General features: G+C 45.5%; 1 protein-coding gene across 1 annotated transcript in view; it reads left to right on the top strand.

The window, feature by feature from the left end:
• The first annotated feature begins 8,152 nt into the window (after positions 1 to 8,152).
• Positions 8,153 to 23,917, top strand: part of LOC149341984 (arylsulfatase B-like) — a 29,937-nt gene continuing 14,172 nt past the window's right edge. Inside the window, exons 1-3 of the mRNA XM_089542057.1 lie at positions 8,153 to 8,245; positions 17,247 to 17,406; positions 22,113 to 22,225. Coding sequence (XP_089398183.1) covers positions 8,153 to 8,245; positions 17,247 to 17,406; positions 22,113 to 22,225 — 366 coding nt within the window. The remainder of the gene's footprint in view (positions 8,246 to 17,246; positions 17,407 to 22,112; positions 22,226 to 23,917) is intronic.

Raw genomic sequence — 23,917 nt, 5'->3', positions numbered from 1 at the left:
CCCCACAAGACACGCAGCAACGAATCGTTGCGCTTTCCTTTTTTTTCTGCAAGAAGGTTGCCGCTTACAGCATGCATCACATGAGCTGGAAACGGTAGTCGCCAGGTTAGGAGCGATGGATGCATTGAGAAGCGTGGAGAGTATAAGAACTTTTTTTTTTGAGCAGACGAGGGGGTAGTAAGGCATAGCTGCATGTATCCGCGGAAGTTGAACACTACTGTGTATTTTCACCAAATAACCTTTATTTCCTTGGGGCATTTTAGACCTGAAACAGGACCTTGACTCAAGGCTTTCACACATAAGACTTAGAGTTTAATAACGCTAAATATCTCCACCGGACTGAGTAACTCCCACGATGCGCCTGGGCAGGGAGTTGAAGAGTGTGGGTACAAGGTCCACGTCATCCTTTAGGGCATCCCATTCACTCTTCACGGCTTCCCACAAGTCATCTGCCGATGCATCGTGCAGAAGCATTTTTGACAAGTTGGACTTGAGGATACCCCAAACATTTTCAATTATATTGAGGTCCGCTCCCTGGGGAGGCCAAAACAACATTATGATGCCTAGTTGTTCCAGACGTTCCTTCACGGCGCGTGCAGCATGCACAGGTGACAGGTCATGCTGTAGGTCGAAGCAACCGTCCATGAAAGGACCCTCCAGAAGATGGGGAAGAAGCTCCTCATTAATAATCTACAGGTATGCTACAGCACCGAAGCGGCCCGATATACGACGGAGTGGGCCAAGGCCGTCCTTAGTTACTACACCCCAAATGTTTACGCTCGTCCTGCCACTAGCTTTAACCTTCTCAACATAGTGTGGATCAAACCTGCAACAGTGGAAGGAAATTTTATAAACAACATATATTGTGTGAATGGCTCTTAGATAATATTAAACGTCACCTAAAGAAAATATTACAGCGACAATTCACCCCCTCTTCAAATGGAAGTATAATCCATCCACAATCTCAGCAAACATCTTTCAAATTTAACGAAGTATAAGTAATTCTATTTAGGAACCATTTTACCCGCCATTTTACAATCATCTATTTCTTGAACAGTGACAACTGACATTGATAATCACATGTCACCCCGTGAAGCAAATGCCGTATACTTTCGTAGATGTAAGCAAAACATAGCCAAATCGAAAAATTTCACAATGATAAATCACCAACCTCATGAGGTCTGGCCAGTAAACTTTCTGTTGCTGGTTCCATTCCACTCGTCTGTGAAGACAACATTTTCCCAGTCCTCCACGGTCCACTCAATATGATCGCGTGCAAACTGTAGCCTTTTCTCCTTGTTAGTCGCCGAAAGCTTCGGCTTCTGGGCCGCAACTCGATTGCGAAGACCTGCTTCTCGAAGTCAGGCACGCACTAAATTGTCACTCACGTCCACTCCAGCAACCTGCTTCAATTGGCCAGCAGTCATGAAGGGCGCTACACAAGCCGCAGCAACAATGGCATGGTCCTCTTCTTCGGTTGTCTTGCGTTTCAAATATCGAGGAGCGTCACGAGGAGGGTTCGATCCCGGCCGCGGTGGTTGAATTTCTTTGGAGGAGAAATTCTAGAGGCCTGTGTACTGTGCGATGTCAGTGCACGTTAAAGAACCCCAGGTGGTCAAAATTTCCGGAGCCCTCCACAACGGCGTCCCTCATAGCCTTAGTTGCTTTGGGACGTTAAATCCCAATAAACCAATTCATACTGAGACTTGCCGCAAAGCGACATTGCGATGACGCGGTGGCGTCGTTCCAGTGGCACGCGTGAAGGCATTCTCTGCCGAAGAGGGCGTTTGAAAGCTGCGATGCCTCTTTATACCATCGAGACACTGCAAGGCTGATTAAAGAGCTGTTTGGAACCCCGTTTATTGCGATCCAGGCAATGGTTTTAATGTGCTGCTATATTTCTTTCCTTTCATTTTATTTTTTCTTATCATAACTTGGCATCGCCAGGCTGGCCTCCAGGAATAGGCAAAAAAAAGAGAGAAGGAAATCACGTCTCATGCAGTCCCACATATTAATCATGCGCATGCGCTCTACGGCTTGGTGGGATCTTGCGCACTGATATTGTGGCAGGGCGTGTGTCCTCGTGCTCGGAACAGCGTAGCGGACGACGCTCTGCCTTCGCGCGCGTGCGCGAACTCACGCCTTGTTGCCCGCTTATCGCTGTTATAAGGCGCTGACCAGCAGTTCGGTCGATGCTCGAGCTATATTATTAAAAATCAGGGCGGCTGTACTCGCGTCTTTCAAGCGCCTGTGGAAAGCGACCCGGCCATTGGTGGTTGGCGACTGGACCTCACCACTGGCTGGCATTCACTGCGGTATGTAGCCACTGGTGAGTGAAAATACTATTGAGGTTATTGCCTTCTAAACGTTGGCACGAGCTCCGAGAAACCTCTAGTAGAGGACTCCGTGTTAATTCTGAAAGTTTGTGTTCCTTTAAGTTGCACAGAAACGTCAAAGCATGGACGTTTCTAGATTTCGCCTCTATCGAAATGCCGTCGCCGAAGTAGATGTCCTTGTTCGCGAACACGTGCGTGGTACCAAACAGCGATAGCCACAGATTCGCCGCCGGGCGGGAAAGTCTAATGTGAGATGCAGTTTGCAGCTCTACTGCTATGAAGGAAGCGATCGTTTATAGAAGGGACGGAAATCATATGAGAACATTTATGTTGTGATTATTAAACGTGACATTCAACAATGATAAGCAAGTAGTGTAATCAGTTTTTTCGCTAAGACAATTTGTTAGAAAGTAGAAGAAAAAGCAACCCCACACCGTCGGCAGAAGCTGAACACACGATTTACGTTGATGATGTGAAGGCTGGCCAGTGTTGTTGTTTTGAACCAATTTCAGTTTCAAAGGCTGCATGCTCGACATGTTGGTATTGTGTAGGCAGGCCTGTGTTTTTGTTCGGTAACTATTACAGCTACAGTTCTTCACAAGGCAGGATGATTTTTCTGGTCCTTCTGCTTTCGACTCTGCCGGTGGTTGTGTGCTCTGGAGAGCAGCCGCACTTCGTGTTCCTCATAGGAGATGACATGGTGAGTGCTTAGGGCTCATGCAGAGTCACATGCTAAACAAGAAACAATAAAGGAGGAGTCTGTTTAATAAAACGTTGTTTATGGCGTCCTGGATCGTTATTGTACACGATATATGTGAAGAACGGTTCTATTCATGCACGTTAGTTTTAAATGCATGAGCTCTACGGCCATGACTGTACAACTTTGCTAACGTTAGACACCCGGGAGATGAACATGAAACAGTTTTCATTAAAGGAGTTGATGACGTTGATACTGCTCCACAGCAGTAAATCGGGGAGCCTGGTCGGTTTCAAGCGGAGCCGCTGCAGCGAACGACTCAAGTGATTTTTTGAAACAATGAGAGATATATGTGAAACGAAGGCTGCCTCAGGCGAAAGCTACAAAGTGGCTGGAAGTCGATCGCTTGCGCTCTCGGGTTGCGCTACTGCGGCAGGCACTGCGTCCAGCACTGTTTGCGTTTCCCGCATCAACTGGGTGGCAATCACAAGCTGCGTTTTGTGTTGACGAATGCCAACCTCCGTAATGCATGCGCACAGGCAGAAAGTCATGCGAAAATATGGGCGGAATAGCATTGTTAAAACTTGAAAGAAATGCTGATACAATTTGACCGCTGCGGCTGACAAGCCTTTTTTGTGGAAAAAAAAAAACATTATAGATCTAGAGATCTGTGAGTCATTACTTGCATTACAAAATACTGTTGAATTTACATTGCTGTAACTGTATTTTAAATTACTTTTAAACACTACGTGATCTGTGGGACAGCGGCCTTTATACAATTTGGTGAACAGCTTTTGTGGACAATCTACACACCTTAGATCATCTGTTTCCGTTTAAGATACTCACCGGAAACGGTACATTACTAGCGTATATAAAGGCGTTCTTTATTACATTTCAAAGGATTTTACTGGTTCCCGATACTGGTCCCCGAAGTACCAGTATCTGAGCCCGAATAAAATCCAATGCGCGATACTACGCTTATACAATAGCAGCTGAGGTTAACCTGGCCACTAAGGCGGTAATGGCAATACAACTTTTTGGCGTTTTTGTGGAAGGAGCCGGAAAACGCTAAGCTCTTAACGCGTTCAAAAGCACTTATACACTTGCCAACCCCCACAAAGAATCTTCTCCGCTCATGCTTGTGCCGACACCTGGCACCAAGGACGCCATGTTAAGTTAAATGATAAAGCATGACACATAGACAGCTCTAAATTTTACCCGGCCAACCCCGAATTTGACCGTGCCTAACACAATGGTGACCTTCAAATTTGGTTCCGGCCATTTCCAAAATTTGGCCCCGGCCATCTCCAATTTCGACCAAAATCGACGTCCAACCATAACTGACCGTGGCCAAAACGATGGTGACTTCCAAATTTGAATTTAGCTGTTTCCAAAATTTAGCCCGGGCCACCCCTGGAATTTCACCTTGGCCGATCGATACCCTACCATAATCGGCCTTGATCAACAGGGTGGTAACTTCTACATTTGGCCCAGGTAATTTTTAAAAATTGGTCTTGGCCAGCTCCGAAATTTTCCATTCGCCGAATTGTGATAAAAAAACCAGTGCTTTCCCTCTACAATTGCTTTATAGCTAATTTTTATAGGCGCTGCATACAAGGCTACAGAACGTAGCGTGTTCATGAAATTCCAACAAGGCTCACAGATGCTGCTGCTGATTCTTTGTAACCCTGACCATCGGGCGGCGCCTAGAAAAAGTGCCGTTTGACAGCCAAATAAAAAAAAAACGAGTCCGCCTGACAACGGAAACTGATCTTGCTCAAGAAGAGAACGATTAACGGTGGAGGTTTTTTTCCATTGCCATTCTTATGTCTATCAGTCATCATTTTTTGTTAAATCGAAAGCTGTATATATGGCACTCTCACAGAAACCACTGTGTCGTCCGCGCAGTCCAGCTAATTCCTCTTGCCACACCATTAGTCGCCAACCCCAAACCACGTGACGGATAGCTGTCCCCGGCTATTACTGCACTGCAGCAAATCGCGTTCCCTACAGTTCACCCTTGGAGCTAATGCGAGTGTAGCGGCCCAAACCCAACCGAAAATTACGCAGGGCACTTAAACTACTTACATGCTCTGAATGCAAAAGCATTTCTGTGTGACCGGAGGCTACTAGTTAACTATTTGTTTTCTAGTTAGTACTATTTAGTAACTAGTTCTAATGCCTCGAAGGCTTTTCCAGTAAAGGCCTTTAGGTCAAAAGAATTAGGCTGAAGGTCTTTAGGAAACACCACAGGACATACGTCTACGCATAAAGCACCGCATAATCAAGCCACCATGTCACTTCCGGTTCAGCAGACGTCGCATCCGACCTGATGACGTCTTTTCTGGTTTCACTTTTCAGATACACGACACACTGGGCGCGCGGCTAGGATGAATACATTTTAGCATGTTGAGAACAAATCTGCTAGCAAGCGATAATTCCAGGAACACCGCCGTTTTGCCCCCCGTTGATTCAAGCAGCAGCGTCAACCGATGCACCTGGAAAGGCCATGAAACGTTGCTAAACGCCGGTAAACGACATTGCAATTAAAGGCAAGCAGTGACCTTTCTTTGTGGCAGTGATACGCTTTCCAACTTTACACATGGGAGTGCTGCCGCCACAACTCTCGCAATACCTGATGGAAAGTAGCAATGGCTGAAATGAACACGAATCCACTTAAATTTTTCGGTTCGTGCGACCTTGTGAGCCGCATAGCTCAATTTTTTGATTGCGTTACACTTCACCTCACGGGAGGAAGGATGAATGACACTGCTATTACACTCAAGCTGTGACATTTCCTTGCGGCAGGGATAACGCTTTCCAGCTTGCCTCATGAAAGTGTTGCCGCCATACCTCTCGCAATATCTGATGGAAAGTTGCAATGGACAAAATGAATACGAATCCATTTAAGTTTTTCGGTTCGAGATCCGTGAAGCATGATCAAGGAGACTCAACTGCGCACGGGCAAGCTGCCCAATTGGTCTTTTTAAAGCGGTACACTGCGGCAAGAGTATATAGCACGAGTCTTTTTGTCAAAGCTTTGATGGGAGCGACATATAGTTTGCCTACTTTTAATTTCTAGATTCGCGGCAGTTCCAGCAGTAACAACACATAGTAAAAAAAATGGTTAATAGACACGCTGTACACCGAACAAACAAGCAACATCGTTGTCGAGTCGACGTTTACGTGCTTGTTAAGGACGTAAGCGCCTCACGGCCGCTGGCTTCCAGAAGGGGAGAGATTTCAAGAGTCCCTCTTGGTTTGGTTTGCTTAGGTTAAGTTACGATAGGTCGCGAAAAAAAAAAAGAAAGGCAACAGTCCTACTGAGAGAACACCGCACTGTGAACGTCGCCGAAACGTGCTATGAACGGAAAGATGAAGAGGCTGAGAGAGGCATTAAGGAAAAGTGGTACATACTACACATCATTTGGGAGAAGCATGGGTGTGTCCAACACGCATGTGCTGATGACACTCGTGTCATAACTCAAGCTGCGCGTGCGCACAGCAAACATGCCTGCGGACCTTTGGACTATAATTCAGAGAGCGCCGATAGTCGAAGAGTCTTGAAAACGTAATGCGCTCAGCAGTAGCCACAATAGAGCACTTTATAAATGCCTCAGAGTGAAAAAAAAAATTGAGTTTGTTCCCTTCCAAAACTACATGTGAGCTACGCAACTTGTAGTATAGAACTCCGGAGGAATTTTGCACATTTCTGGTCCTTCAATTTGCACCGCAGCGTCACAGAACGGTCGTTTCTACATTTCATCAAAACCGAAATGCCACCGCCGAAGAAGGGAATTAGTTATTAGACAGGCATTATTTAGTCGAACAACCTGCTTTCTCCGGGATAAATATGACAGTATTGGTTGTGAAGCCTTTCCGCGAATGCTATAGGGGTTTAATTTTTGTAGCCAAATGTCGTCATCGACCACGTCGAAAGGCTTTCAAAAACCGACAAATACACCAAGTGCCGCACACTTTTTTCAAACTGTTCTGGAATAAATTCTTTGTGTTCAAGAAGTGCCCGTTCATTTGATTTGTTTTTGTGAAGCCAAATTGATGTGAAATCAGCAGCACCTACTTTTCAATGAATTGTGATAAGCGCATGTCGAAGAATTTTTCAAGGAATTTTGAGAACACAGGCAGTATGGAGACCGTTCTATAGTTGCCCAAATCATTTTTTTTTATTTTTTATATATTACTGTCACATTTGCGGCCTGCATTTTCGTCGGAAAGACTGTTGGTATTATAACCGCATTAAATAGTATGATGGCAAGATCTGGCGCAATGATATCGTCTACATGTTTCACAGGTTGTACTTGGAGGTGATCCATAGCGCGGCATGCACATGTTTGTAGGTTTTATAATACAGACAATACTTCCTGAGCAGTTGCAGGTTGCAGAAATACAGAGTCACTGTTCGTATTACTCATATATTCTGAACCGTCGAGTGAGCCATCGTGGTAGTCGCACAAAAGAAAATGTTAAGTGCGTCAGCTAGTCCGTTCTCAGGTAATTCAAGGCTACTTTACTAAGAAAGCCGAAAAACCCGAGGTACTACGTGTGAAACCTCAACCTTTGACGTTTGACAGAGCGCCAGCGGTGGAGGTGCGCAAATGCGTCAAGGCGCGCAACCGCCACCACCCCTGCGCGGCTGCCGATAACGGCTGACGATAAGATGATAAGACGATGCGATAAGACGATGCGGTTGCCTTTGAGGCGGTGCGCGCAAGGGCTTTCGCATGTCCCAATCGGTTAAACTACTTTAAAACCCTACCATTTTTTGTAATCAAATAAAAATTACTAGTGTAATCATTTCTTCCCGAAGGATAACTTGCTAGAAAGTTGAAGGAAGGACAATCCGACTCCGTATTTGTGAACTTAGCCATCCCAGCATCTCACATGCGGCGGAAGCATTGAGGCTTTAGTTATCCTGCGCTAGGAAACGTCAGGGCGTGCTGTAATGAAACGAGAGCGACATGTTGGGAAAGGAAAGCTTGGCTTGTCACGCTCTGCTCATTCCAGGGGCAGAGCAGCAGGACGATAATAGTGGCGGTGTGAAGGCTGGCCTACACAGTTGCGCGGTGCCAATTTTAGCTCCAGAACTTCACAAGGCAGGATGCTTTGTCTGGCGCTTCTGCTTTCGGCTCTGCCGGCGGGTCTGTGCTCTAAAGCCCAGCCGCACATCGTGTTCCTCCTTGCAGATGACATGGTGAGTGTTCGGCGTTTATGCCGAGCCATACGCTAACCGGCAAGCAGTAAATGAGCAGTTTTTGTAATAGAATCTTGTTTACGGTTTCCTCCATCGTAATTTTGCACGGTGCATGTCAAGGACGGTGCTATTTGTGTGCACTGGTTTGAAATGCACGAACTTCCGTTTCTTACTGGACAACTCTGTTAACGTTAGACGCCAGGCTGACCACTGCGAAAAGCTTTTCAAAAAATGAGTTAAGTGATGCTGATATTACTTCCCGCCGGTAAGTCAGTGCACCCAACTGGTTTCAAGCTGAACCACTGCAGCCAACAAATGAAGTAATGTTTTGAAACAATGAGCGATACAGATATAACGAAGGCTAAGGAAACACCTGTTGTCATTAGGCGAAACCGTACAAAAAGGCTAGAAGTTGATCTCTTGTGCTTTCGGATTATGCTCGGGCATTACGAGCTGATTGGAGCCCTGTTTGTGTCGCTCGCATTACCTGGGAGGCAGCCACACGGGGCGTCTTGTGCAGACGAATATGCACTTCCGTAATCCATGAAAATAGGCAGAAAATCATGACCAGGCACGTGGCAGGATAACGATGTTAAAATTTCAAGGTAATATTTTTATTGAGAAGTTATTGTAGCTTGGCTTGTTGGTGCAGATTTTGGAAAGACTTGCGAGTGCAAAAAACGAACACGCACGTAGTGAGAGAACGAGCTCGTCAATTACCTTTACTACGTCTGTGTTGTTTTTTGCGCCCCTAAGTCTTCCCAAAATACTTTACTCGATTCATTTACATTTTCTGCAGCGCCGTGAAGGTACAGTTGCAGGGGGATATTTGCATGCACAAGTCGAACACATGGCATGGGTTAACCATTTCAACAAGATACAATGAATAGCGGGCCAAAAAGGAGCCTGAAGTGCGCATTCACATTTGTAAAAGTTTTCACAGAAAAAATATACACGAAAGAAGGGTTGAGTTGAGTTGAGTTTAATGACGCATAAGCGACTAAGGCTGTCATGCGCTAAGCTCAACGCTTGGCGCATGATAGAAGGAAAAGCGCGAAACACCAACTGAGCACTGAACATGTGACAAGCCCGACAGTAATACTCGGAACATAGCCTCGGACTGGCATTTCACAGCATGACGGAGCAGCCTGTTCCATTCATTGATGGCACGTGGAATTTAGCAGTGCCGAAAAGTATCAGTACGGCACTTTGTCTTGCGTATTTCGTATTCGTGGTCGCACCTTCTGAACTGGAATTGCAGTGGCAGCAAATAAGTTTGAGGGTTCATACCGGTTTTATTGAAATAGAAGAGGGTAGAGAAATTCCAATCTATTTAGCAAACGTTCAGGTGGCATTTGATTGATTGATTGATTGATTGATTGATTGATTGATTGATTGATTGATTGATTGATTGATTGATTGATTGATTGATTGATTGATTGATTGATTGATTGATTGAAAACATCTTTGTTTGCTGAATCTTCTGGGAACATGTGGGTGGGCCGCCTAGTCCGGTAGTCCACTGGTTATTGCTGCTGCGCTGGCCCACCCCACCAGCCAGTGCTGACGGTCAGGATCATCGCTGAGCAGAATAGCCTCCCACTGCTCCTCTAAGAGGTTTGTAATGAGGTCAAATAAGGGATTAAATTGGCATGCACACTATGTGGTAGAGGTTAACTACCTCTCCACAGTGTGGGCACTGCGGAGAGTATAGTGTAGGGTACCACTGGTGTAACTTAGCTGGCGTCGGGTATGTGTTGGTTTGTAGTCTCCTAAGGGTGTTCTCTTCTAACTTATTGAGGGATTTGTGTGGTGTTGGGTACTCCTTTCGGGTTGTTCTGTATGGCGCGAGATTGTCAGCATACACTGCCAAACCTAGTAGGTCGCGGCACCCTTCATGGTCATCAGGGGGAGACGCCCGGTATAGACGAGCTCGGGCATGCCCGTGAGCGGCTTCGTTTCCTCCTGGTACTTTGACTATCAAAAGACCGCGAGGCGAAAGCTTTTCCACGCAACTTTGGCTGCTAACGAGACAACGGCCGTAGGCGCACACGAGGCGGCTATGGGGCGACTTAAATTAGCTAGTCATGACCCATGACTAGCTAGTCATGGCTCTCGATGGCGGCTTCCGCCAGTCGGACGACGCGTAGTTTAGTTTCCGGGTCGGAGCTCAGTAGTAAGGCCTCCCATTGGTCTTTCGACGGTATTGAACAACTACAGATAAGAAGACGAAATTTTCGTTTACATTTTCTTTCATTACTTCTTAACGATAAGCTCAGAGTTGACCCTTCTGCTTATCTTTCGCCAATATCAACACGGAATACACGACACTATCACAAAGCTCTTTTAAAACCACATTTTGCGCGCACAAACTCGTACAAGTTTTCCTCTTTTCCACACACCATATCCGACTGGAACCGAACCTCATCAACCCTGAAAAATCAGACGCGTTCCTCAGCCATGTTTGATATTGCGTATTATGTATTTTTTTCTCCTTTGTCTTGCACTGCTGTATTCTTGTATTACTACATTATTGTTGCTGTATTGTTGTATTTTTGTTGCTATAATTTTTCTTTTTGTGAACCTGCCCTTCCTGCTTGGACCTAACCATGGTCTGCAGTATTTACATGAATACAAATAAAAATATATATATCTCGTCCCTCCCGGGGGGCATGAGGACATTCCCATAGTATGTGGTCCAAGTTGGCCCTAAGTTCGCACTTTGCGCATTTGTCTGAAAATTGTCCTGGGTACATAAGTCTCCAGAGGGCCGGGTTTGGAAATGTGCAAGTTTGTAACCGGCGCCAGCTGATGGCTTGGTATCTCATTAAGGATCTATCCTCTGGAGGAAGTCTAGCTCTTTGAAAACAATTCTATTTGCTGTGTAATTTCTCTGCATCCCACCATGCGATCCTTCTTGTGATCCATGACTAACTAGTCATGACTGGTTAATGACTCACGAGTTAGCCATGACTAATTAGTTGATGACCAACTAGTCATGATTTTTAATGACCAACTAGTCATGATTGGTTAATAACCAACTAGTCATAACTAATTAGTTCATGAATTGCTACTGACTAGCTGCTCATGACTAATTAGTTGATGACTGGTTAATGACTAGTTAGTCATGACTTGTGACTAGTAATGAATAGTTATGACATTCACTTCAATTGTAACGGACAGACAGAGTCATGGCCGTAAGTATAAACCATTAAAAGCTTGCGCCTTAATAGGCGCTCCTCTAGTGATTCCCATTTCAGCTCCTGTTTCATATTGCTTCTACGAACATTAATTTAAAACAATCCACGTTAGGAACAACTCGCGAGCGCAGTTTTGAAGAGGGATCCCAAACTTCACAGGCATGCTCCCTAATTGGTCTGATATTAGTGAAATATAAGTTTGCCTAACTTTCTGAGGAGCATCCCAGAAATTCCTTTTTAGAAGTTTATCATTCCTGATATCATTTCAGAAATAATGTATGTAATTTGTTTTTCTTCAGGTCAGGTCAGCCGAAAAATAATTATGGAGATATTTATAGTAATTGGTTTGAGAGAAAGTCTAGTTGTTTGAAAGATAATCTGACACAATAGGAGTACGCCCGTGCATGAAAGAAACAAAGTAGCATTTTGTAGCATTCAAAGCAATGTCCCAGTTTTCGCACTAGTGTGTTCTGGAGAAGATCTGTCGCATATGGGGCTTTAATTTAATAATACAAAAAACACAGTCAACCGCGTGCAACCGCTTCTTGCAAGTAAGATTTTTCACTATGCCGTTGATAAATTAACTAGAGCACAGAACTAACACAGATCCCTGCGGGACATCAGAAGTGAGCTATGTCTGAAAAGTGGCCGTTGATCAAGATTCTTTGCTTGCTCCGTTCAAGGTAATTTTGGAGCGAAAAGCTTCACTAAGAAGGTCGGAGCAGAGCTTCGCGTGAGCCGGTGCACAGATTTGCCAGTTCTGCGCATGTGCGAAACCGAGTGACGTCACACGCGGCGCAGATGGGAGCAGCCGTCGCCGCCGGCTCCGTCGCCTGACCTTTCGTCGCGGCCGCGCGCTACTCCTCGCCACCGTCTGACCTTTCGATGCAGCCGCGCGCTACTCGCAAAGAGCAAGCTTAAGCGATTTATTCATCAAAACAACTAAGTAATAAACAATCATACTGAACTACGTCCGCAGGGTATACTAAGAAAGACCGTCAGGCCTACCTGCAGGATCAGCTTTTTTGTGCTGTCGGCGCTAACCAGCCCAGCTCATAATGCCGACAGGCCCCTCGCGAGTCGGATAAGATGAATTTAGATTGAGGGTAGGAGGCAGCCAGGGTGACTGCTACCTCCTCCGCTGGGTTGCGCTGGGGGCCTTAAAAGTGAGGCCGTCCACCTGTCTTTCCTAGTGAAAGACTGCGGCCGTGTACCATCCCTTAGCGAAAAAGAGGATGTGCTAAAAATGCATTTCAAACGTATTGTATTAATTTCATATTTATTTCGCATTTTTTTGTCCCTATGCTTAAACTGCAATACGAATGCTTTCTAAGTATACTAGGAATAATTTTTTTGAACGTTCTTAAAAATACGTGAAAAGTACATTTTTGCCCGCTTAGCATATTTATAATGCATTAAAAATATAATAAAAATATACATTAGAAATATACTAAAAATATACATTTAATACATTAAAAATATGTGTACTCGCGCTTGCAAAAAGTCTACTGGGCGGCTCCATGGAATGACACGGGCTAATTCTTCAACTGGAGAACAAATCGCACACGGGTATTTATCATTAATTAACAGGAGTCTGATATTATAAGGTGACGTGATTGAATGGGAACGGCAGATACGTACACATAGCATACCAAGACGACAGCGACACAGCAAACCACAAATTCTATGACAAGCGCTATACTTGGCTTGCAGTTTATATACCCAGCGAAAGCGACGCACTATTTTGCGCGGTGAGGCCTTTCTTTGCGCAAATACTGTGGGCTGCCAAATTATCGCAGAAGTACCCTACTGGTCGCGTTCCAATCTGGGGTTAATTGAGAACGGAATTGCTAGTTGAAACTTGCGTCAGACACAGGTCAGGAGTCGAACTGTCAACCAACAGATACATGGTCGTGTAAGGGAGCCGGTCTGCCCTGCCAGACGGGGTCCTTCCCGCTGGCTTATTCAGACCCAGAAGTACCCAAGGCGCTTTTGCTGGTATAATGCTATCACGTTCTCACACGGAAATGTTCGAATGACATTGAGCGGAATGACATTCGGATTCGACGGACTGCCGCGGTGCTGCACGACACTTTCGAAACGACGACGGCGGTCACACTAGTCCGACAACGACAGTATATATCAAGCTGAACAACAGCATGTAATTATAGTGAAATATCTAGTTTACTATAATATGATTCTAGAGGGACACGTTTTTCAGGCCGACGGCACCGACGAATCCGGTCGGCGGACGGTCAGCCTTGTCGGCGGCTGAGCGAGAGCACGGTGATGAGGCGGCGGTGTGTATATGCTCGTGCTTCTAAATGAGCGAAACGAACGGCTATATTTCACGTGTGCACACCTGAACACTCACCAGCGATAAGCGCTTGCCAAATCAATTTCAGTCGACGACGGCTCTGTTCCCTTCCGCGACGACTAGGCCCAGCGAGTTCGCAGGGATTTCGGCGGTTGTGAAGAGCGAATCACAAGCTTTAGCGAATGCAAATAGTCACCAGGTGTAGTTTTGGCAACAGTGACCTGAAATCAACTATTGCTTACATCGCAGGGCACGCGTACGATGAACGGGAATTGCCGGTGTGACCCAGACTGCCGAGCCGTGCTTTACGGCCAGCAGCAGTCGTCGCCGTCGCTAGCTTGTGGATAACAGTCGCCAGACATACTTCTGGATAAAGTAGATTAAAAAAAGTACTGGTCGCGTCGGAGAAAGCCGGGACAAGAAGCGAGTAGCGCCAGTCCTGCGCGATGCCAACAACCCGGTTTTCTCAGGCGTGCGATCGCATCATCGCTTCCCACACATTGTCGCACTGTGTAAACAAGCACGAGTACAACCAGTAAAAAAGAAAACAGATTGTTTAATAGAACGAACGCGCAGATTGCGTTTTATGTTATGTAAACAAGCGATGTAAACAACAGTATGAGTGCAGTCGTCCTCATCGGCGCACTCCCGGGGAAATTTCATGCTGACGCGGTTAATATTCATTGGCGTAATATTATCTTCAAGCACTCCCTTAGACAGAACACGTGTAGCATCGTTAGATGACATTCGGTTTGAAGGCATTCGAAGCGCCCGTGTAGCAGGAGTATAAGTGGTGATCACCTTCCTGCTAGAAGTTACCACAAACGAAAGGATGACACAAAAGGGAAAGTTTTCACTCCTCGCTGAATCGTCATTTCGATCCCTAGATTGTTGCACGGCAGTTTGAAGTGTAATGCAAATATGTTTACGCGGACAGCCCATTTGTTAGAATTTAAGCATACTTCAGACGGATTAATTGCGTATTTACGAAAGTACACTTTAAATAGATGGCCAGCACCAAAATGCGATCCCGAAACTCGATTTTGAGCATTAGATTGTTCAACGACAGCTTGTAGTGCGCTGCAAACATGCTAATGCGGACTGCCAATTTGCTAGAATTTCAGTGTTCTTTGGACGAATTAATTGCGTATTTATGGAAGTACACTTCAAATACATTGACGACACGCAAATGCCATTTCCCGAAACGCGATTTCGAGCACTCGACTGTTCAACGGCAGCTAGAAGTGTGCAAAGACGTTTAAAAGTACTGCCCGTTTGTTAGAATTGAAGTATATTTCTGATGAATTAATTTCATATTTACGAAAGTTCACTTCTAATACATTGACAAGATGCTAAAACTACATACATATACGTTTACAAGGGCTGCCCGTTTTCTAGAATTAAAGTATACTTTCGATGAATTAATTTCATATTCCTGAAAATACACTTTTAATACACTGACAAGATGCTAAAACTTCATACATATTTTTTCACGTATTTGAAAAGTGCTCGAACTATGCTTTAAGTGAGGTATTTTTGGCACATTTTAAAAATATATTTCGAATACCAAGCATGAATTTTCAGGAACGTATTTCCTACATATTTTTAGTGCATTCATGAATACAAAATATGTTTAAAATGCAATTTAAATAGCCCACCGTATATTCGAAACGTATTAGTTTTTGCTAAGGGATCCTCCCCTGGAATGGTGTGGGCCCGCAACGTCTACGTAGAAAACGCTGTGTTTGGATCAATAATGGCGGTGCAGGGCATTCGCTCGCGCCTGACGCCGTCCATAGTGGTCTTCTGCTTCTCTGTCCATTTTGGTAGGAAGGGTTCGAACATGGAGGGCGCCTCTCTATAGTTCGGGGGAAGGTACTGCCCTATATCCAGACGACGGTACTGTGTGTAGCGATGTACATCTATAAGTTCTTGTATAGTGTTGTGCATTCCTAACTTTAAGAGCTTGTCCGTGCTAGTGCTCTTTGGTAGGTTTAGCGCTGCTTTGGTAGCCATGCGGATTAGAGCATTGATCTTACCTTTATCCGCACAGTAGAGGTTCAGGTAAGGAGGGGCGTAAAGAATGCGACTAAGCACAAAGGCATGCAGCACCTTGAGATTGTCTGCTTCTTCTAGACCGGCTCATGAATGTGAAACCCTTCTAAGAAGATGGATGACGGAGTAAGAGGACTGTTTTAGTGCTTTCAGGGTAACGTTGTTTTTCCCCGTGTCCTGTAAATGTAGGCCAAGAATGTGGAGGGTAGGTGTTTGCGGTATGGGAGTGTCATGCAGGTAAATCGTGATGGGGGAGGTAGGGACGCGCCGCGGGCGGATTAGGAGGAGTACTGACTTTATGGGGGAGCATTCAAGCCCAATGTTTGCCGCGTGAGTAGCTATTGTTGTGGCGGCTTCCTGAAGAGTGGATTCTATGCCGCCATCCGAGCCATATGTGGTCCAAACCGTTATATCATCCGCGTAAATTGTGTGTCCTAAGTGCAGGATGCGGCTGAGAGCCTTGGCCAGGGGGATGAGGGTGAGGTTGAAGAGGAATGGAGATAACACTGCCTCTTGCGGGGTACCAATGTTACCAAGCGTGAAGGAGAGGTCTGTGCGCAGTGCACTTCGCACAATCACAATTAGGCTGCACATATGTATTCAAGGATGCATGAATTCAGGGGGCAATGATTAAATTTTTTCGTTAATATTGCCTTCCATTTACTTTTGACGGCACCTACATATTAAGACAAACAGGAATTCCTTACCACTCATGTGGGAGAACGACCCGTTCCTCTCGCTCGTAACGCCTCCCACGGCTGCGACAACCTCGTGAAATACTTGCATAGGCCTCTTTTTCGAGAACCAAGCATTGGTGCAGAAAAGTTGAGCACATATTTATTTATTTCTCTGATCACAAAACTTCCTTCATGACAATCAAGAACTGTTAGCGGAGTGTTTCTTGAGCAAGGAATATGTGTGAAAAATAACAAGTTGTCCGTAATTGTACACACATGTCTTGCTCGGATTCTTTGCCTCAATCTATCGAAAAGGTGAAACAGCTGATGTGATGAGTTCAAATTTCGCATTAGGAAGTAACGGAACCATCTACATTTTTTTTTATTCTCATGCTTATCGGTCACGATTCATTTCACGTTAAGAGCTGCATATGGCACGTTCGGAGAAATCGCGGCACCGTCCGGGCGCCCTAATTAATCCCTCTTCTCACAGCCCATGTGGCCAACACCACGCTACATGGTTGCTAACTGCACCCAACTATTACAACAAGACAGCAAATGGCGCTCACTAGAACTTGCGCATAGAGCTAATGAGATTGTAGCACCATATGAACGCAACAGGCGTTTCTGAACTTGGCCCACAGTCACTGAACACTCCGACTGATACGAACTTTGCCCGCAACTGAAGCAGTTGTTGAAATTCGCATTGCCGCAAGGGGAGCGTCCGGTGAATTTGCGTTGTTCTTTTTCAGGGATGGGACGACGTGAGCTTCCGCGGGTCTTCTCAGATCCCTACTCCCAATTTGGACGCTCTGGCCGCGGACGGTGTGATCCTGAACAGCTTATACGCCCAGCCCGCCTGCACTCCTTCGAGATCCGCAATCATGACCGGCCTCTACCCGATACGCACAGGTGAACCATAGAAAGAGAAACATAGATAACAGTATGGGATGTTGAACGCCTCAGAACGTTGGTAAGAGTAGCCCTGCGCGGAAGAAAACACTCACGGAACGAGTAGAAAGGTTGAGACACGAATGATCTGACACGAAAATCTTGATGGCCTTTCAGAAACAAAATTTAATTCTGCGTCATTTAACGTGCAAAAGTATTGTCACGTATCTGTAGGAAAGCGAATAAAAAAAACTGTATGTTCCTCGTACTTGGGCAGTAATCACTCACACCTTGCTAATGATGAGTTGAAATTCATATTGGTTCTAGGTGTACATGGCGCAAAGGGCATTCGTAAAAAGAAGTTGAGCATATATTTTTCTATTTCTCCGACCACAGAGCTTCCTTCCTGACAATCAAGTACTGTTAGTGGAGTGTTTCTTGAGGAAGGAATATGTGCGAAAAATAACATGTTGTCTGTAATTGTGCATACAAGTCTTGCTCGAATTCTTTGCCTCAATCTATCGAAAAGTTTTGCTTTACGGACAGCTCAGCTCGCCGGCCAGAAATGGCTGGTGGATCGGGCTTTACGTGAAGCACATGCCCGTGGACTCCTGGGCCAGTAGGGGACCACCTTGGAAGAAATTTTTGTGTAATAAAGTTGTTTCCATCCTTCCTATCGAAAAGGTGAAGCAGCTGATGTGATGAGCTCAAATTTCGCACTGGGAAGTGACGTAATCGTGGGCAATTTTTTTTCTATCATTCAACCTGTGGCATGTTTCGATGAGTAGGCTTCATTTTCTTGTAACATGCGACTCTTATGAAACGAAGGTGTTGATGCAGACTTCAGGGCTCTCTTTACGATAAGTTGAAAACACAGGACGAATGAAAGCTAAGACACAACTCACCAACGCAAGTGTAGCCGTTGAATGTGGCTCTGTGTTGCCTTTCGTGTCCTGTGTTTCCGAGTTATCGGAGGTGTCATTCACACGTGCTCTTCACCGCGATGAAGTTGGAAGACTCCTTGACCTTGTAAGTGAGGGATCCGTGACCTAGCGCTTGCAGCCGCTGTCGCTATCAGTGTCTACTAAAACAACCGCAGTCCAAGCTGCTGTGACCACCTGTTACGGCTCTCCGGGAAACATGTCTCCCCAAGAAGCTGGATGGTGTTACTATGGAAGAAAGTACGCTTCCGAAAATTCGAGCCGTATAGTACGTGGCTCAGTGGTTAAGGCGCTCGTCTACCGAGCCTCAGTACCCTGGTTCTAACCCGACCGCGGCGGCCGCGCTTCGATGGAGGCCGAACGCAAGTCGCCTCTGTGCCGTGTGATGTCAGTTCACGTTAAAGGTCCCCAGATGGTCGAAATTATACCGGAGACCTGCGTTACGGCACTTCTTTCTCTCTTTCTTCTTTCACTCCTACCTTCCTCCCTCCCTTTACGGCGTGGTTCAGGTGTCCTTCGAAATATGGGAGACTGATACAGCCCGATTTCGTTGCTCAAACAACAATTTTATCTCGGTCATGAAAAACAAGCACGTTCACTTTCAGTTTGAGAGAGAGGCGCGCTCCTGACTCGCAGCAGGTGCTCCCGGCTATGTGAGACAGATACTGCGCCTTTTCCTTTCCTCACACAACCAATTTTTATTATTTAGATAGCAATTGCCGCGGCCGGCAACACTCTTTTGCTTCACTTTTTTATTTACTTATTTTTTAAATAAACCACTACCACCACCATTAATATTATAGTACGTGGCTCATAATGCGTTCATTTGTTTCTGTGGTTCTGTGCGAATTTAAGGCTTAGGGAGAACTTGCAACCCTAGCTTTTGGTCTACAGGTGTTTTTTTTAATAGTTTTTGAGGAACGGAAATGGTGCAGTAATTGTCCAAGATCCCGGTGAACACCCGAACCGCGCCGTAGAGAGGAAGGTGAGAGTTAAAGAAGAAAGAGAGAAAGAAGTACTGTAGTGGAGGGCTCCGGAAGTCCTTTTATTTATTTAGTCATTGTTATTATTAATATCATGCTTGTTGTTTTTGTTGTTGCCTTTATAATTTTGTTTAATTTATTACATTTTTTTTTACGTTTTGAGCACCTGTCAAACAACAAAAGCAACAATAATTTCGACCACCTGGGGACCTTTAACGTGCACTGACATCGCACAGCACACGGGCGCCTCTTGCGTTTTGCCTCTATGGAAATGCGACCGCCACGTGTATTTGTTCTCGCTTCGGCGAGCGCTGCTTCGGCCGCTTATCTTTTTTCAGCAGCGTCGATCCGCTCCGGCGGACGCAGTAGTTGCTGCGACGCGCGTCTTTTCTTTCCTTTTTCTCTTTCCTCTGATCTTTTAACTCTCCTCTATCTGCACGTGGCAGCGGTGGTGGCTTGGCTCGAGCCAGTAGGCAAGCCCGTGCAATTGCCTTTTCATCCTTCTCTCAGTCACAACAACAAAACTCCGGCTCAGTAGCCGAGAGCGCTAACACTCACAAACTAAGTTCTGTGTCCAAATTTTCGCAACTTCTCGTCATGCAGAGGGAAGCAACGGAAGCAGATAGCTGGCTAATGATGAAACCATGCAATAAGATACACTTTGAAACATTATTTGGCCGGTTCTAGGTATCATGTGTTTATCATCATGCCCTTAGCCTTAGCAGGAAGTTTACAAAAATGCAGCTCGTACAATAAACAGGTTTTGAAGTCTAATTAAGTACTGCCGTCAAAAAATAAGTCTGAACTCCTACAAGAAGTAAACTGCCTTTATGAAAAATTCGACTCGTGAATTTACTTACGGTACCGTGAAAACATGACAATTTATTCTTGTATACGTCCTCACAGCTATTTGGCAGCGCTGTACGACAAGGCTTATAGTGGTGGGGTTTAATATCCCAAAGCTATATTTCATAACGCTATTTCGCCGTGCGCAAGGCGGCCGCTAGAAAGGTGTTTTGTTCGCACAGCTCGGCCTGTTTTCCCCTTCTTTCTCTTGTAGACGGCACCGCGTGATTAAACGCAAAGAGTGAATTGCAAATAGATAGTTCGCACACGAGACCACAGCGTCTGCCGGGCACTTCCACGGTCAGAAAACAAATTAATGACGCGCACCTAAAAGTAAAGAAAAATGAAGCTGGGATTGTGATCTGCGCGCGCACATGCATCAGCACGATACCCGTCATTCGTGACCTTCAGTGAAGGTTTGCTACATCGGATGAGAACATGTGGGTTCGCAGCTGAAACAGTTAGGGGGGGGGGGGGGGGGGGTTGAGACATACAGAGCAAGAAGTAAAACATGGGGATTGTTTGTCTCAGTCAGCCTCTGCACACTGCTGAGAGAGATATGAACTGACTGAGCGTTACCAAGCACACCAAATGGAACTATACGGGGTGTTTCAAGGAACAGTTTCAAAAATTATCAAAAATAGGCTTTTTTGGGTAAGAATATCGCTTCGACGGCACAGTATTACCACATACACCAGAAAACAGAAGAACTGTCTTAAGTAGTAAGCTGGTTAACTAATTTTTAATAATGAACTTTTTAACTACTAGAGTTAGGCGCCTAGTTGCAAGTGGAGATTTGTAGCCGGTAGCCAGTAAAAGCCATATAAGTTTTTAGACTTTCAGCACCGCGATTACACTCGCCGCTGCAGCTCGACAAACTTTGGCTGCATCGTGCGAACTTGCATGCGCTTTCGAAAGCATGTAGGCAAAGCAGCGCTTCCAATGCACGTAACTAGTCGAAAAAGCCAAAATTTGTCGAGCCACAGCGGCGAGGGTTAGGGCGTTATCGAAATTTTAAAAACTGATATAGCTTTTACTAACAACCGGCTACAAATTTCTAAGTGCATCTAGGAGCGTAAGTCTACTAGTTAAAAAGTGAATTATTAAAATAAATTTAAAAGCTTACTACTTACGACGATTCATCGGTTTTCTGGTGTCCGCTAACACAGGTAATATTATGTCGCAATATCCATATTTTTACCCCAAAAAGGGCTGAATTTCGATGGAGACGAAATTCTAGGGGCCCGTGTACTGTGCGATGTCAGTGCACGTTAAAGAACCCCAGGTCGTCGAAATTTCCGGAGCCCTTCACTACGGCGTCCCTCATAGCCTGAGTCGCTTTGGGACGTTAACCCTGGGATAAACCAATAAGCCAACTATTCTTGAAAACTTTTTAGATTGTTCGCTGAACCACCCGGTACAACAGGTGCGCATGAATGGGTTGGAATTTCGCGCGCATATTCTGTGCATTTCATCTGAGAAGCTAAATAACGCACAATGTGACATTTTAAATTGTAAATTGCGACGTTTAATTTCGCGATGCGGCACATGGGATATGAGGCAGTCTTTAGTGGAAAGTCCGGGGTTAATTCAGACCACTTTCGCGCATCCTTATTACATATTTGAATTTCGTCTCTAACAGAATGCGGCCTCTGCGACCGGGATTAATCCTGCGAGCTCAGTCTGAGCAGTACAACGCCAAACCACTAAGCCACCACGGCGAGTGCCAAAGCTCCCATACACGCTCTAATGGTGCTGTTGATTTGTTTGTGAAGTGTCCTGAATTCTCTTAATGGACTGTTGCTTGGACCCTGTACCACTATTCTCATTGGATGTATTTTTGTTGACGGTGTATCATGTGGATGCTACGCAGCTTGGAAGCCAGCTATGCAGAATGTTTAATTACCTCTCATCGCAGGTATTTTCAATAAGGATTCTATTTCTATATTTTCTTCAGGCATGCAGGGCGTCCCAATCCTAATAGGTGAACCCTGGGGACTGTCGTCGGGCTTGCGGATTCTGCCCGAGTATCTCAAGGATCTTGGATACGAAACTCACCTGGTTGGAAAGGTAATCTCTAGATATCCGTTGAAATGCGCAGTTTACTTTCGCATTGCATTTGCTTCGTTTTGAAGTAAAATGTATTTCGATTCAAGCCAATTATTTGAATTATAGCACGTAAATGGAACTACTTAAATACTAGGCGATTCTGCTCTTTGATCTCAGCCAAAAGTGGTGTCCACCGAGCTATGTGAGACAGATACTGCGCCATTTCCTTCCGCCCCCCCCCCCCCCCCAAAAAAAAAGAATTATTAAATACTATGATCTTGGTAGTGTTAATTAAACTCATCAAGCACGACATGTGGATTAACAAAGGAAGTTGGACAAATCGTTTAATCGTCTAGGCCGATGCCCCGCACCGTTTTCGCGTGCCTCATCTAAAGCACAGTTGTGGATTTCGTGGCTATTTCCTATTTTATTAAAGCTTGTCATTATTTGCAGCCAATGAGGTACTTATAACGAAACCCAAGGAATGTACGTCAAGAGATTACAAAACTTGAGTTTTTCATTCAAGTTCTTGAAGCACTGCATTATGTGCACTCCGCATAAAACGGTCCGATCACTTTCTTTTTCAAAGCAAATTTTGAGGCGCAAAATCCACGATATTAAGCAAATCAGCGCTAACAGTGTCGCTCGCAACACACCAGCTCTTAGTAAGCATATATGTGTACACTGCCATTGTCCACCATATATTCAGCCCATTATTGTATACAGCCATTTTTCACAGTGAAATGCGCCTACTGGCTTTGTCGCCAAAACCGTTTCTTTTCCTGAACGTTTCACAATCCTGAAGTAAATAAATTGTTCTTTCGGTTTCGTTTTTCCAGTTTCCGCGGAATGGACAAAAAAAAAAAATGGCTGGGGCTTAGCTAAGGTTAATCCTGGATATCTCGAAGCGAAAAGCTCCGGTGATGCTTATGGTTAAGCTTATGGTTGTGCTTTATGATCACTTCTGTTCGGTAGTATCCCTCTCTTCTCCTTCCATGTTGAATGCGCACGCCTATTCTCTGGCAAGCGGTTACATAGCCGGCCTCCGCGATAAACACGCGCTTGCGGCAAACGTCAAACGATGACGCATAGCGCGCGGCAGCGTGCGCCTGTTCTATGGACAAGAGCACCTTATATACTTTCAATTGCGCACTGCGCACGGCTGGGGCAAAAGGTCAAACTGTGGCGAGGAGGAGAAGCGGCGGCGCACATCCGCAGTAGCCTGCTCCGTGCGTGACGTCACTCGTGCTCCGACATACGCCGGCTCACGCGAAGCGCGGTGTTGACTAGCGTAGGGAAGCTTTTCGCTTCAAAATTTGTGGAGCTAGCTTTCCGGCCTAGCGCATTTTTGAGCGAAAGCTGGTTGGAATTAGCGGCGTTTGGGGCGGGCGGTCTGGCGAATGCATGAAACGAGGACGGCAGCGCTCACACATCATATTTGCAGACAGTTTATGCACGCGACGAGCCAACCTGACACACATGTAGCTGCTTCTTTTCTATTTCGCGCACGTTTACATGTGTGGCTTCGCCTCTCTTTTGGAGCATGTTTAGCTGCTTGACTTTCGCCTGTGCATTTCGAGCACGTTTAGGCACTTAGCTTACACTCTCTGTTTTGAACTAGATTGGCCACTGGGGTTCCCCCCCCTACTCAGCCAGCACCATCGCTAGCGGTGCGGTCTTGCAGGTTCTGATGGGATGTAAATGCGCTTTTCA

This window comes from Amblyomma mixtum, chromosome 5 (genome assembly GCF_055824585.1).
Source record: "Amblyomma mixtum isolate Tamu chromosome 5, ASM5582458v1, whole genome shotgun sequence".
Taxonomy (NCBI): domain Eukaryota; kingdom Metazoa; phylum Arthropoda; class Arachnida; order Ixodida; family Ixodidae; genus Amblyomma; species Amblyomma mixtum.
The sequence above is the reverse complement of the archived record's forward strand: the minus strand, read 5'-3'. Positions and strand labels throughout refer to the sequence as shown.